The sequence below is a fragment of the Labrus bergylta genome, chromosome 3, assembly GCF_963930695.1.
Source record: "Labrus bergylta chromosome 3, fLabBer1.1, whole genome shotgun sequence".
Classification (NCBI taxonomy): Eukaryota; Metazoa; Chordata; class Actinopteri; order Labriformes; family Labridae; genus Labrus; species Labrus bergylta.
The window spans coordinates 24042298-24059217 of record NC_089197.1 but is presented as its reverse complement, the minus strand read 5'-3'; the positions used below and the strand labels follow the sequence as shown (position 1 = coordinate 24059217).

The 16920-nt window shown below is 39.8% G+C and overlaps 1 protein-coding gene across 1 annotated transcript in view; it reads right to left on the bottom strand.

Moving 5' to 3' along the window:
- Nucleotides 1–16920, bottom strand: part of fto (FTO alpha-ketoglutarate dependent dioxygenase) — a 116076-nt gene that overhangs the window by 66420 nt on the left and 32736 nt on the right. Inside the window, exon 7 of the mRNA XM_020649559.3 lies at nt 14443–14562. Coding sequence (XP_020505215.2) covers nt 14443–14562 — 120 coding nt within the window. The remainder of the gene's footprint in view (nt 1–14442; nt 14563–16920) is intronic.

Below are 16920 nucleotides of genomic sequence, written 5' to 3'. Positions count from 1 at the left end.
GCAGACATGATCCCAAATACTAATCCATCTTCTGGTTTACTTTTATATATAATAGCATGCAGTCTTAACTTAAAACCTTCATGAAATATATTCTATAACTAAAATTACAAGTGCATGAAGGTGCCAATTTCATTAAGACTGACAACAATTTATAAGCTGTGTTTATGAAAAAAAAAAAAAAAGGCCTTTTATCTGAGAAGACTGATAAGTAAGGGACGATGTTTAGTTTGGATTTCTTTGTCATATCAGACAGTTTCTGCATCTTTTTACCACGGTTTCCAGTTCACGAGTTCTTTCTGCGATTGATATGATTATAGTTAGACCTCCAGTGTCTGTGATTAGAGCAGCATTCCTAGCAACCGTGTGCTCTTCATAGTAACGGTTAGTTCTTCCTAACAACAGTGTGCTAGGATATAGCATACAGTTGCTATGCGTAACTGACCAATCAAAGTAAAGTATTTAACAGAGCCCTGTAATAACCATTGAATGATTACATAACCCACTTTAAGGACCTGCATTGTGCCTGGAATTACCCAAAACCACAAACATACTTTACTCTGCAGCTGTAAGTCATTTTGTTTAGGTCTAATTCTCAATAGTTTTTAAAACTTTCTCATGGAAAATGTATTTCCTGTCTAAAAACCGATACAGCATGACATGATTTTTGTTGTATTGTACAAATAAACACATATAAACTTCTTAATATTAGATTAGCTTTAACCATGTCACCAGACAGATGGTGCAATACAGCTATTGCAAAGCTTAATGGCAAACACCTAAGAATGAGACCCGGGGAATGATTTTGAGCAATTTAATCCCAAACAGAACAGCACACTGACAGACCTGAACTATAACACAACATTCACACATTGAATATTCCTGTTACCTGTTTACTGTCATTCTTACCTATAATTTAAACCCCTCTGGCTCAGATTTGCAAAATATCATGCTGTAAGATTACGTGTTCTTTAAATATTTTCTCCAAATCCTAAAACACTTGACTGACTTCTGCCACAGTTAAAGCCCATCTGCTCCCACATCTGATTTCATAGACCTTAGGAGTATAACTTTGGAATGCTCTATATAGCTTCCTTCATCTCCCTCCCTCCGCTAATACAAGAAACCAATATCACTTTGACCGCTGGTGGAAAAAGGCATCAGGCACCTTGCTCGGGGTAATGGATAGCTTCTGCTCACTGATATAAACAACAGGGGAGCTGTGATCCTGCCAGGGTCAGTTCCAGTCTGGACAAGGGATCTGTGTGTGTTTGCAGCATGCCACCGCTAAGTTACTTTGCTCTTGTGGGGAACTCTCCACCGGTGGAAAAATTATATTAGCCCAGGAAGAAATAAGCCAAGACCACATTCACTTCTCTATGACATCACACTTGAAGTCATAAAAAGTGTGTGCTTTTGAGCGTGTGTGTGTGTGTGTGTGTCGTTTCTTGCCGTCTGTCTTCTGTCACATGATTACAGGTGGTTCAAAATTGAGGCATATCTAAAATTAAATTTTCTCAGTTTCCATTCCGTAAGATTGGTTGACTTGTGTGAGTATGGTATGTGTGTGCGTGTGTGCGCGTGTGTGTGTGCACACGTGTTTGTGTGTGTGTGTGTGTGTGTGTGTGTGTGTGTGTGTGTGAGTGTTTTTGTGTGGGAAGACTGTAGGGTCTTAATAAAGCTGGTCAGGGGTGTCTTCGAGTTTCATCAAAAGGGACACAGTATATATATAAAAAAGAATGTTATAAAATAATTTTCTTTCAACAAATGTGTTTTCTTTTTGTTTTCTCGTGTGTATATTTGAATTATTTCTACAACTTTGAGTAGCTTCTACAACTGAAACTTACTCAGAATGAACTTCAGGGGACCTTCTGAAAAGGTTTGTTGCAAAATCTTTGTTCCGTTTCTACAAATATATTTTCAAAATAAAAGCGCCGTTTTTACAGTTTCTTATTTATACTCAGTGTCTCTGCTACATATGGTTATCTGTACAGTCTACTGCCTTTAGTGGTGAAAAAAGTGAAAATAAAACAAACTTAATAATCTTACTTTTTCCTGTTGGATTTGTCCTAGTAAAACGAGACACCTAAATGTCTTAGGAATCTCTTTTTGTACTCTGCTTGTGTGTGTGTGTGTGTGTGTGTGTGTGTGTGTGTGTGTGTGGCGCCGTTGATTGAAACGAAGGCCTTTCTGCCAGATTGACCCTTGCAAGGTCGCGGGCACTATCAATTACGTCAGCCAGTTAAATAGGCTTTGCTACACACAGCAGGTTATATGGAGTGTAAAACATTAGAAAAATGTGTCTGAAACATCAGAGCAACATGTTTGAAGTGACAATGGGTTCGGGGGGTTGTTGAGGAACTCCCAAAAAGGGAAGGCCCCTGACAAGTGATTTTGTTTGAAGGCATTGTAACGAACTCAAGTGGGCAGGGATGCTTTCTATGGCCCCAAAAGCAGTCCATCTTCTGGGCAGAATACAAGCGGGTTGGAAGGACATATGCTTTCCATGGGGTCAAATGAAGCAGAACTCACAGGCTTTTGTGGTGCTCCCTTCTGGTGGCGAGAAGAAAAGGCAAATCTGTTGTCTGGTCATAGCCCAATGGGCCCACAAATATCACATACTAATTCACCGGCCTGTTTCTTGTGAGGCTTTTGTCTCAGTTTTACGATAAAGAGTGATCCAGTTGGCCTTAATGGCTCACCCACATATATATATTTTTTTTTATTCTAACACACACACACACACACACACACACACACACACACACACACACACACACACACACACACACACACACACACACACACACACACACACACACACACACACACACACACACACACACACACACACACACACACACACACACACACACACACACACACACACACACACACACACACACACACACACTTGAGTAAACTCACTCCTCAATGCCCTGGCAAGAATGCATCATCCATCAATCACAAGAAAGCTTTGAGAGGCGCTTTGACTAATTCAGGACAATGAAGACAGAGCTGGACAGAGATGTTTGCGATGAGCGTGACACTCAAGCACCTTCTGCTCTGTTAAAACCCCCTCACTCTCGTTCAGTTTATGAAAGCTGAGTCTAGATTCTTTCTAGATAGCAGATTGTGATCAGCACCTTACTCTCCTGCCAGTAAAAAGCTTTTTGCTGACTGGGGCCAAAGCCAGCCTTTCTAAGCCCCCAGAGTCACAGTGTAATACACACTGCACCATACTTCAGGTCTTCAAAAAATGCTAAACCAATAAAAAAAAAAAGGGTTTCCATCCATCTAGACATGCTCATAGATTTTTTTTTTATCCGGGGGAATATGTCTACTAGGGCTGAAATGTGCTGCTAACAAAGTTTTGATTGACTACAAGTAGTCTGAAGTGCACTGGTTCCTCAATTTTATCTGGCTGAAAAAATGGAGCTGCTGTAGTGAAACTAAACAGACTCTTGTATATGTCTGCTCTGACATCAGATGTGAATTACCTGAGGGATTCAGTGAAAAGAATAACTTTGTCTAAATAAGAACCGATTACATCTCCAACTTGCGGGTTCCCTACCCCAAGCGTACTTTTCACTGTATTGAAATCAGGCTTTCAGAATCATATACAAGCTTTCATGCTCATGGACAACTTATGGATAAAAATGTGCCAGCAAATCTTTTAGGTTAGGATGTTATTTCAGATTTCATTTGACGGCGACTCTTTCACTCTCTCATTTTAAAGCTGGTTGAAGTTTGGAGCAGTCACTATATGTTGTAGGATATCATACTACCATAGGTTGTAGCACTGTGATAATTCAAACACACTATGCATTAATTTAAAAAAGAAAATGATTTCATCTGCTTAAAGGCTCAGGTGTGATTCAGTGGTTGCACAAAACAATTAACGCCAAATTTCATGGCTATGAAATAAAAGACAAAGGAACACATTGCAATTAAGACTTAAGAATTATTGACCTACGTACTTCTATGACTTCTATCTTTAGAATGCCATTGTGAAATATATTCATCATATAACGTAATTAAACAAAGAGACAAAAAGAGAAAATTTCATCAATTTGGATTTAGTTTCATCATGTGATTTATTATTGAAATGATTGATAAGTCAAAATTGTCATGTGTATTTTTGGGGATTTTATTTTGAAAGAATTATCTAAATGTAGAATGGTCAACTCGTGTTAGTACATTGTGTGTTAAAACAACACATCTAGAAGTTGAGTAAAGTTTGTGAGGACTGTACTTCCCAGTGTATTACTTAAAAAGATTGATTTAACTTGAATGTAACAAAAGATCAAGTTGAATAATCTATTATGTATAATCTGATAGATTACCAGTGGTATTTGTCAGACACTGTTTGATAAATAGAAAAATAACTCTGCTGTGTTTTTTCTGTTTTAATTTGGACTAGAATATGAAGAAACCTCAGCATATGGTGTAATTCCTGGCTCTCGGCCGGCACAATGGGGTTATGTTTGAGTCAGTCAAGTATTTCTAATCACACCTGTTTTTCCCCTCACACATTAATACTGCTTACTTTGTCCCCCACTGTTGTGTAATGTGTGTTCATGTAACTGCTCGCCACCCAGGGAGGCTGATGAGAGCGGCTAAAGGGTGTTTATGAGACTGTTAGCCAGGAGAGGATGCCGCCCTGCAGCGTTCGCCCAAATAAAAGAGCCATTTATTACATCCAACATGACCCTCTCATTACACACAAATAGGAATTAATGAGCGCTATATCGGGCACTCCCAGCGGAGCGAGGCGGGGCCTGCTAAAGGACTAGTGTTAATTACATTGTCCTACATCTCACCCATTTAACACCACCCATCAGACGCTCTACCTGAAATGGAAAGTGCGACCGAGTCTTCGCTACCTGAAAGGATGGGAGGCTTGGCATCACCAGTGTGGTACAGCCAAGAAAGTAGATGTATACTTGATAAAATGTAAAGGTTTAACTGTGGACTTCACAAAGCGACTATGTAAGCAGGAGATCAGACAGGTTTTCAACATGTGCAAGGATAGCACAAGGTGAAAATTACAGCTATTACCTGAACAAGCACTTGTAAAAGTCAATTAGACTTTGCATTGTAAAACCTTGCTTCATCTTTGAGCTTCAGTAATTACCATAGTTATGTGTGCACACAGTTTAACAAGGTGTTGAAAGTAATAAGTAACGCCTTAAGAAAAATAATAACAGCGTTATTCGTACAACATTAGTCCGCTATAAACATGTTACCTGTGTCTGGATCTCAGCGGTTAAATCGATAAGGGAAACTTCATTTTTATGATCAATGGTGGAAACTCAAAAAACAAACCCCAGGACAAACATAGGCTATACCTTTCAGGCTTTGTTCCCAGGACATCTACTTCCTCCTGACTCTACTCATATCTCCTTGTTTACAGCATCAGCTTTTCATTTCTTTCTAGTTTTATTTCTCTCACACTCGTATTTCTGTTATCTCTCTTTCCTTCAAAATTTGAAAACCCATCCTTCCATATTTTTCCCCCACTCCGGATCTTTATTCACAATTATCATCACCAGTCTTTCCCATATTTATCCTATTCTTCCTAATCCTTCAAGCAAATCAGTTTCACACTGTCTTCCCACCAGTATCAAACCAATTCTCTCTGCTTATTGTTTTCAAAGACTCGAGAACCTCCACACAAGAGCTGCTCCGGTGATTCTGAAGAATTAGCGAGGTGCTGAGGTATTAAGTGGTAAGTATGTAGCTGTGTGAGCTGCAGAAATGGAACAAAAAGCTGATTATGGATCAGATTTTGATTACATGGAGCACAGATGTCACAGATGAAAAGATACAAAGTGGCGATAGAGTGTTATCTGACTTTGAGGCTTTTGTCCTGACTTGTTTGTTGTTTTTATGTTCTATGTGTACAGCATTTATGTATTTAAGACTGAAAACCTGAGATTTTTGATCTTTCTTATTTTGTTCTAAAATAACCTTATACAGGTAAGTTTAGTTTGTATCCCGGTGAGTAGGGAGTATTTCTTTGTTTTTCTCTGTGGGAATAAGTGGGAAATTTGAAGAAATCTGAGAACTGTACTGTGGTTGTGCAGATCCAAATTCAGAATAGTTCATTTCATGAAAAGTATGAGCTCAGCATGTGGACACTATTTTCATTCCCTATAGAGCTCAGCATCTCCATGTGTGTTTAGTTATTTTCTGTGCATGAGGAATGAGCTCTTGTCATGTGCTCAAGATTCTGTAAGATCATTTTGCAAAAAAACGGCATAAATTAAACAGGACTTTAAGTTCTTTTTTATGACAAATCAATGTGTTTTCTTGTGTCTGCGGTTGTTTATTTTACTCCTGCACTTTGACATGGCTGCCTGCGAGAGTAAACAATTACACCTGGATCAAAGTACGGCAATAATTATATATCAAGCACTGGTTAGTGCTGATGTCTCTAGTCAGATATAAGAGGGGCGGGCTCTGCTATGAGATGCTCTCAAATATCTCTTTCATCTTTTTATACTTTCCACCCCATCAAGGCACTTTTCAGCACGCAGAAAAACATACACACACACGCTAAACACACACACACACACACACAAACAAACACACACAAACCTTCAGTGCATCTCTCTGTTGGTATGACACAGGAAAAAGCTGGGGCCTCCAGCCAACCCCGGCGTCCGCACTGAATGCGATTAAGACGAGCAGTGATTAATCTGAGCTGCCCCATAATTCCTCTTTACCACTTTAATGGATGTTATCTCCCCTCCTCTGAAGGCTTATCTTGCTGATCGAGGCCAAGGCTGAGGAGAGGGAGAGGAAGAGGAGGGGGTGGCTTTGGGTAAGGGAGGGGGGAATCCAACCAAATCCAGACAGAGGTAAGTAAATGAATAAGTCAGTAAATAAGTAAGTAAATAAATAAATGTGGGTATTGAAGAAGCTGCTAAGCGGATAAGGCAGATCAGCCTTTGTAAAGTGCTCATTTGATTTCTAAGAAGGCGAGACAAGCCGCCTTCAAAGCCTGCTGATACAGTAAAAACACTGTCAACAGCACAGTTCACACACAAACAAAATAAATTATCCAAACCACTGTCAATAAAAAAATCCCCCACCCTCTCATTGTAAAGACGAGGTGTACCCAATCCTGCAGCTGACAGCCAATGGTACAAAGACAATATATGAGGGGGTTTTTGATGACCTCATTCGCCTTCATAAGTTGAAGTGACGTGAAACAATGACTGTTTCTTTTATTGTTTTCAAGTTGTGAAACGATATCAATGATAAACTTCCCATACACGTTCCAAATTCAGTCATCCATAGCCCGAAAACAGGCTCGCTCAGGTCTGACTTCATAGCAGGAAAAAGATTTTGAACAACTCCCAACACCTGCGGCTTCCAGGACAAACAGCTACGTCATGGTATTGAGACATGATCACACACATGTAGAAGGGATATTTGAAATCATTTTAAATGAGACAGTCATCCTCAAGGAATTATCCTTCAGAAGAAAACGGTGAATGGACTTGGACTTGTATAGTGCTTATCTAGTCTTCTAGATAAGTGATTTTCCAAGTGTGTGGGGTCACAGAAACTTGGAGGGAAAAGGGTGTGGGGGGAATGGAACATGAAATAAAAATCAAAGTATAACATTAATTGTAACAATAACATTTTAGTCAGTCATTTTAGATCATAATTATCAAAGCATATTGAAATCAGTTTGTTTTTTGTTCTATTCAAATCATTACATTTAAAGAAATTACTCTCACCACCTTAACCAATCAGAATCGAGCAGCAACACTGATATATGGGATTGATCATATGCTGATTGCTATGAGTGTTAATGATTTATCAGAAAGTTACTGTACCATTAAAAAACCTACCTACCTACCTCCAATAAGTACACCAGGCCATTTATTTTCAATATTGTTAAGAAGGAATTAGAAAGATGGTTGATTTCAGAAGAAAGACATGCTGAGTGAATGTTGTGAATGAATAACAGGAGTGACAAATTAATAAACATTAAAATGTTTACTGTTACTACAACTGTTGATTATTGTTAAGACATACATTACACACTGTTTACAAAAAATGACAGAATGAAATAAATGAAGGAAAATCAGAAAGATTAATTGTTGTTAAAATTAAGGATATATATATATATATATATATAGAAGTCGATTGTTAAGAAATAATTTACTAAATAATACGTTCTACACTACTCAAAGCTGCTTTTACACTACATGCCACATTCATCCATTCACACACTGATGGCAGAGGCTGATCAGGAAAATCTGCCCATCAAACTCCATTCATACTCATTCACGATTCAGGCTTCAGTGTCTTCAAACTCAAACCTGGCTTGTTCTGTGTGCATTCAAATATACAAATCTTATTATAGTAAAGCAAAATTAAAGCTTCAAAATATATAAATGAACAGATGAAAAGAGGCTGAAATTATCCAAAGTTTCTTTACATTTTTCCTGCTTGACATTTCCCCAGCAGACTTGCTGTGTTGTTCTCTTTGTTTTGGTCCATGTCTGTGTCTCTGTATTTAAATGCATATGTGAGACACCCGTTGAGAAGTGACAGGGTTAAATCTCATCGTAGCGGGGTTTTTTTTTTTTCCCCTCTCTTCAGCTTACAGCAATGTTGCAGTGAGATCCTGTCATAGACAAACCTCTGTGGGATTCCATTCACCACTAGTGTACATCTTTAGGTACAAAGCTGCAGGCTGCATTGGCTCCAGGTAACATAAACGCTCCCTTCAAGCCACCGCATATCTGCCCATGAAAATTCTCTAAAGGGGTTTAAGCATTTACGCAGAACACTATCAGGCAGCGCCGAAAATTCAGCTTACCCTGTTGAATAGGGACTTCAAAGAGAATTGCAAATACCTTTGCACCGCTACATTTTCTCCCTCCTTCCCTCTCTCTCTCTTTCTCTGTCTCTTCCTGCTTCTTTTCATTTTATATTTCCAAACACAAGCTGCAGCGTGATGTAAAATGTATTATCAGCGATATATTTCCTCTTTAAATGAATAATAACAATAATCTTTTAGTAATTTCTTTTTTATTCTGCTCCGTCTAAATAGGGCAAAGCAAGCGAGCTAATATGGAGCCGCGGGTAAACAAGGACACGCAATAATGAATGTGTGGATTAGGCCTCTGGTCTATGTTGTGAGATAAGTAAAAACAGCTGCTACTATCCAGGTAACAGCACATATTGACTGTCAATGAAGGATAAACTACCGTGCAGCTGCACATTTACTTCTTATGTTCACACTGTGGACACACTGCACACAGACACAGACACAAGATAAAAACACATGGACACAAACACTTACACACAAACCAACAAGCATGCACACCTACACACACACAGCTTATATGGGTAAGAACCAAAGAGAATTGGAAAATACTAAATGTAAAAGGACTATTTGCACAGTATAGGGCTTCAAATGCAAAACAATACGGTGCATAAATGCAGTGTGATTTAATGTAAGAGATAATAAATGGCTTCATAATGAGCAATATAAATGGTCTTTAAACAGTTTACTGCTTGGTTCACACTTATAATTAATCTGGGTTCCATGTGTGCATATAAAGTGGGCATAAAACTCGGCCTGACTGTGCGAGTAAACCGACGTATCGAAAAAAGAAAAATGACTGCTGGTAAACATCTGCAACATGATTCAGCGGTGGCCTCTAGCTTTTCCCGAATACACTGCCTTCCCCCCCCCCCCCCTCAGCCGGACTGGCACAGAAAGCTCCCCGGAATAATACATTACAAAAAATTGCTCCCTGAAATAATTTACGGTGAATGGCACAACAGAAACCATAACATTTATAATGTTTTACAAAGCCATCAAATAAGTGGAGAGGGGATTAATTGCCCCGGCCCGACCTTAAAATAATTATTGTGAGCGGTGCAACTCTAAACTCCAATGAAATTGATACACTTTGATAATTAGATTCTTGGCACTGACCCGCTGAAGTCAATAAAGGTTATTAAGGCCAATTGCTGTCTAAACGCATTACAGGCAGGGTAAACTGTCCGTCGGAGGCCCCTGCTACTCCAGCGCCAATATGATAATCCATTCTCCGTCCTGGGGGTTTCTTCCCCAGCGCCTGTGTCTCCACTCTGCCATACAAAACCAGATTGGATTCGCTTAACCTTTCCAGGACTTTGATCAAATGAGCTCACACAGCAATAACATTTACATTGACCCCCCCCCCCCCGCCCCCCCCCTTTCTCCTGTCCCTGCTCCCCAGTATACACACAACCTCTCTCTCTCTCTCTGTCTTATTTAACCTCCTCCCTCTTTCTGTATCTATCTCTAGAGACTCACCCTCCTTCCCTGACCACTCCTCAGCACCCCTCCTCCTCCACACGCTATAGGTCAATAACCTAATCAGCTGTCGATGGCGACCGGGCCAGCCTGTGTACGACTGCACTGCATCCCTCCTCAGTAGCCCAGATTGTTTCCAAAGACTGTCATTAAAGCGAAGGGAGGAGATGAAATGGTCACACAGCGCATCCCGGCACGCACAGTACAGTAAACACATGCAAGCAAGCACGCCTCTTGTTACAAATCAGAGAGAGGTTAATTTTCTCACACAAAAGGAAAAAAATAAATAAAGAGTGTACTGAGTATATGTGTACGTGTGACCAAACCGTCGGAAAACAGGGAGTGACAGGCTGGGTGAATAGAGTAGAGGAAGACACGGCCCCGATACCACTTCCTGTTTTGTACATCTTGAAGTATACAAATGTATTCAGCTGAGTGGCTCCCGTTTATTATGAAAGTCGATTAATTTCCTTGATATGTGTTGAAAAGATTTCCATCTACAAGGCTTGCTCTGCTGTCAAATGAGGGAGAAAGAGACGGAGATATTGCGAGAGAGCGGGGGAGAAAGAGAGAGAGAGAGAGAACAAGAGAAAGAAGGAACATAAAGAGAGAGAGAGAGAGATGGAGTGCATTGAAATCTCTTTGCATCCACGTTGGCTTTTGAAGTTGTGAGATGAGCAGCCACAGAAGTCAGGAAAGTGACAAATTAGGAAAAAGCTGTACTGTGCAAGCAGAGCTGCTAAATCAATTAAAGTCATGCCAAGTGCATATATTAATATCAATGGCACACACACACACGCACACACACAGAGACACACACATGCTCACACACAGAGACACATGCACAGGACAGGAGGAAAAAAAGGAGCGATGCGCTCACGGGCGCGTCGCTTCTCCCCCACAGAGAAAAGAGGAAAGATTAAAAAAAAAAACAGTATTTAAAATATTCTGCATTAAGCCAGCACTCTCTGTCTATTGTCAGTCACACAGAAGCTATTCATTGTTGCTAGTTTAAGGAAATGTCACTATTGTATGATAGCCACGATATCAAAGTCCTGAGGGAACAAAAAGCTGCAAGTGAAGCAGGTCTAAACGGACTTCAGCACCCTGGATCACAAGGGAATGTAAAACCTTAAAGTTCATGTCCTTTCATCACCCTTCTGAAATAACCTTTACCTTATATACATTAAATCTCACACATATTAAACTTTTGCTTGTCATTAAAATAAACATACCCACGCTTCAAGTTTATTCAGCGGCACGTCTCTTTGTTTCTATCCAGAAACCACAAGAATTCATGAGGCACCACAAAGAGGCGAGCAAGCAAGTGGACTTGTTTTGTATCGCTGCTTTATTTATTTATTTATGTATTTTATCAGAATGTCATTCAAATGGAAGGATGAGCATTTGCATGACAACGGGCGGAGGAGCAGAGAAGGAGCCCGAGGGAGAGACAGTATCCACAAACAGAAGCAAGTCCCCCCCCCCCCCAATACTGCAATATTCTTCATACGGACTAACAAACGCATACATAACCCAGCGCATCCCAAAACACTGTGTGCTAAATATGACAATAAAGAGACGAGGGCTGGCTGTTTGTATTACTATTTTAGCAGGATAAAACAATAGGCTGTTTTATTGCTACAGCTCAGTGTATAAAACGACACGGTGTCAATTTATAAAGCCTATTTAAAGAGATGTATATTTGTAATTTCAAAATACCCGCGGTGATATCAAATTTGACAAAAATAAGGCTGTATTAAAATATACTCTGCAGGCACCAACAAAACAAATCTAAATAAATAAATGGCAAACAGCATCTGCACCCAGTAGGTCATTCAGAATTTCTACACTATACTGTCAATTGCCAGCTTCCAGATCTAAAATATATATATGCAATAAAGGAATGCAGGGGGAAGCAGCGTCATTTAAATAACTCAAAGTAATTTAGAGAAATGTGTTTTAATTTAACTGCAGGAAAAGCCACAGCTATCCCCAGCTCCAAACGGAGAAAATCTATAAGTCACGTCTATAAAGTGCTTTTCATCAGGGGTCGATGCATGTATGTAAATATTGCTTGCGAAAGCAATAATGTTGTCTTCCATCACAATACTGAGTGATTACATTTATGCATTCTGCAGTGTATTATTGTGTGAAGGCTCTGTATGAACTTCGGCACGAGATATACTTCTTTTTGTCTGATTTGACAAATGTGATTAAATACGATTCAAAGAACATTATTGTGTGAAAAAAAACAAGTAAAAACGATATATTTCAGAACAAAGTGAATATCTATTTTAAAACTCTTTATAATCTACAATTATTTGTATTTATTTGACAAAAAAGTGTCCCATTGTATGATATTGTCCTGCTTAAGGTTTGAAACTTACTTTTTTTTACAAAAATACAGAAATTCTCAAGTGTGACACACAAAGACAAACACACAAGCACAGTGGATATGGTTTGCTTGCCCATTAAATTGAGACAGAGACACAGCAGCACACACAGAGAGAGAGAGAGAGAGAGAGAGAGAGAGAGAGAGAGAGAGAGAGAGAGAGAGAGAGAGAGAGAGAGAGAGACCTCACATTTCACTGATGCCCTTTTCTAAATACAGGTCCAAATCACACACTTCATCTGGGCCCGGAGGTCGAGCTCTAGATGAGTTTAGCCCCTGTCTACTAAACCCCTCACCACCACCCAACCTCTACCAGGCTGCTCAACTCGGAGAGAGAGAGAGAGAGAGAGAGAGAGAGAGAGAGAGAGAGAGAGAGAGAGAGAGAGAGAGAGAGAGAGCGAGCGAGCGTGAACAGAGCTGAGCAGCGGCGGCAGCAGCAGTACTGTTCTCCTCCAGCCCCCGTCTTTATCCCCGCCTGAGCATTAGATGTGATTACTGCTCAGCGCTCGACACTGACAGAGACAGAGAGCTCCCAGAGACAGCAGGAGAGGGCAAGAGACATAAAGAGACACGGGGAGAGAGAAAGAGAGAGAGAGAAAGCAAGCGAGAGGGAGAAGAGAGGAAAATAGGAGCACGGCTCTTTCGCTCTCTCAGTTGCTACTACAGTGATACAAGAGTGCCCCCTGCTGCTTCTGGTATCTGAGTGCTAAACACACCACACACACAAACACACACACACACATACCTACATACATGATCACACAGACTCTTTGAAATCTATTAAAGAGGGGCATTTGTTAAAGGAGAGAAAGCGAGCCCAAGCATGTACATGTATCTGTGTTTGTGAGCTGTGTGTGTGTGTGTGTGTGTGTGTGTGTGTGTCTGTTTCAGTGCAGTGTGTGTGTCTGTGTGTTTGTGTGTGGTGTGTGTGTCTGCAGCACATATGTACAGTACCGAGCTGTGACTAAGGTGACTTAATTATGAGTCTGACATTACTAAGTGCGTCTCCTTTACGGTGGTTTCTAACTAATAGCTGTGCGCCCACGTTCCTCTCCAATAAAACTTGTGTGAGGCAGCGATTAAACACATGACACATCCTTAATAATGTACCTTAGTGAGAAGTTAGACAATCTACCGTGTAATTTTAAACACACCCTCCCTTGTGAGGAGCATTATTGGACAGCAGATCACTTATGTAGTTTGTACAAAGAGCACGAGTGGAGGCATGTTGACAATCTCTTATTAAATAACTAAGTGGCTCTGCCAGTCATGTAGCTGCTTGAACCATGGGGGAATGGCATCTAAAAATTAATTTAGGTATGTTTAGTTTCATTTTTTTTTAATCATTGTTATACTGCACTTAGGACATTTGAATTCTATCTGGATAATTTTATGATCACTGATGTTTCTTTATAATGATTTAGTGACATATTTACATCTAAATGTCGTTTTCTGCGTTCTTATTTGGAACAGTAAAAAAAAATAAAAAAAAATAAAAAAGGGCTAAACCTATGTTTCTGTTATTGGTTATGAGGGAAAAAAAGTTTCCTGTTGTAGAAAAACTAATTAAGCATACCAGACATATGGATTGAAAGTGATTTGAAACACTGAAGAATAACTTAAGTTTAGTGAGTGATGCTGACTTCAGTAAACTACGCAGGCTGAAAAATCAGAGATTAATGCTGCAATGTGAGCAGCAGTGTGTGAGCCTTACCATCGTCTCCATGAGCTTCCAGTCCTTCTCCAGCTGCTCCATCGGTCTGGTCCACCAGCTGCAGAAGCGGGCAAAACGCTGGCCCTGAAACCAGTACTGCCTCAGCCATTCAAACTCCACCTGCAGACACACACACACACACACACACACACACACACACACACACACACACACACACACACACACACACACACACACACACACACACACACACACACACACACACACACACACACACACACACACACACACACACACACACACACACGATAAGAATAAGAAAGCTTTCAGACTGACAACAAATTCTGTCACATCTAAATAATTTGCCAAATATATTTACATTTCTCTTAAACTTTCATTTCTCTACAGTAGAACTATTAAGGCATAACTTTACAATATTAGATTTAATTTTTAAGACATACATTTGAACATATAACTGCAAATTAAGATGGAATAAAAAGCATGTAGATAAGAGTGAACATATTTTTATTTAACTGTTTTATTCTAACATGGTCTTTTTACTTTGAACAATAATTGTTAAAAAAAAAAAAAAACTTTCAAATGCAACCTGACCAAAAACACCCTCCCTACTTTTTGTAGAAAACAGCATAACATACTTTGTGTTTGAGAGGATTTTGAATTTTGTGTTTCAAATGACACTTTTATTTTTGAAATATTATATATATATATATTTCAGATGTCATTTTGCTCAGATGTACAGAGTTGGCCTTTTTCTTTCTTCGCAAATGTACATGTAATAATGAAGTTTTGATTAATTCAATACATTCAATAAATGTTTTTTATTGTTATATGCATTATTTCCACACAATTTGGGGGAATTACAATGTATTTATGACTTTGAGAATGGAAAAATGTCCAACTTCATTTGAAAATATTGTACTAAAAAAAAAAACCCTTACACATTAAAGTCTTCAAATGATTTAAAAACACATCATTTCAATGAGGTCTTTAAAAAAACAAAATTAAAACATGTTTTTTTACAGATGTAAAAAAACTGTCTTGCAAAAAATAATACAAATATTGGCCATCTCTATAAGAATAATCACACTTTCTACAAAAAGCATCAGTACATTTGGACTTTCCTGCAAATGTCTATTTTCACACACAAACATACAAACACCTTCCAGACAGCACACCTGGAAAACTCCACCCTCTTCCCCTTCTCCTCATTCTCCTCCCTCCTTCCCTCCTTCCCTCCTTCCCCTCCTTTCTCACTCCCTCGCTCCGTCTAGAGATGACAGCCTCGGCTGCTGAGCCGCTCCTCTCTCCTCCACTGGGAGTGTTTTTGTTTCCTGCGCTTTTGAAGTGCTGATTTAATCCTCGCAACGATGCTTCATGTAGCCAGGTGTAGCCTATCTTTTTTCTAAGTGTGTCTTTTTTGTGGCGCATATTTGTGTGTTTGTTCCTGTATTTCCAGCAGTGTCTTCATGCTCTTAGGTGTATCAGCCTACAGGAGTGCATGTGTGGCTTTGTTAAAGCCTGTGCATACAAATGCCGGTGTGAGAGTGGATGTCAAAGATTGCCCCAATTGCTGCCAACCGAAATTTGAAATGCTGTGAGATGCCCTCCCCCAAAAAGTCCAACAAAGCTTCACCCACTATAAACAATAAACACCCCGTTTCCTTCTGACACAGTAAACTGTACAGCACATAAAGGGCTTCAATGCAAAGTAGTCACATATCACATGGGACTGAGAGAGCTATTGTTCCTTTTCTGAATACTATTTTGTTGTTTATTGGTTTTCTAACAGCGCATTAGCAAATGTATACAACAGACCCTTTGTAGTGCTGCAAACTCACACAGTGACGACAAGGTTTAAGCTGGCCATTTCTTTTCTAGGAAAAATATCTTGTTTGTATTGTTTGTTTGGATGTACTTGTCCATGTTATGGCATTTTTAAAAATGCTAAACCAGTCAGTCATCCACTCTCATCCAACCATGTCTCTCCAATAATGCTCGTATACAACTCATTTGCAGTGGCTAATAGGATTTGGGGGACCATGAAGACAATTGCTTTTGAGGTCTTGGTTAAGTATGAAAAAGTCACCGCTGTCAATGACTCAAGACAAGAGATGGAATGTGAGTCAAACTTTCTCATGTTGACATAAAGTGCATAAGTGTGGCATTCACAATCTCATCCTCTCTCGAACTTTCCCTGAAGTGAAGTACTCCCCATTTCCCCAAGCAAGTAGAAACAAAGGGCAAGAACTAGTTGCACTGACAACTTGAATGAGGTCTGTTTGGGGATAGGCTGCACACAGAATCATCTTGCCATTTGCTTCCAAAAGGCTCTGATCACAGCAGGGATGACATGCAAGGACCGGGGCATGTCAGGGAGAATACACAGCAAGTGGCACTGCTCAGCTGCCTCTCAGTCACTCCATACAGGCAACCCTTCAAAGAAATGTCATCCTTTATGGTCCCTTCAACCCTCTCTAAATCCACTCCCCTTCGATC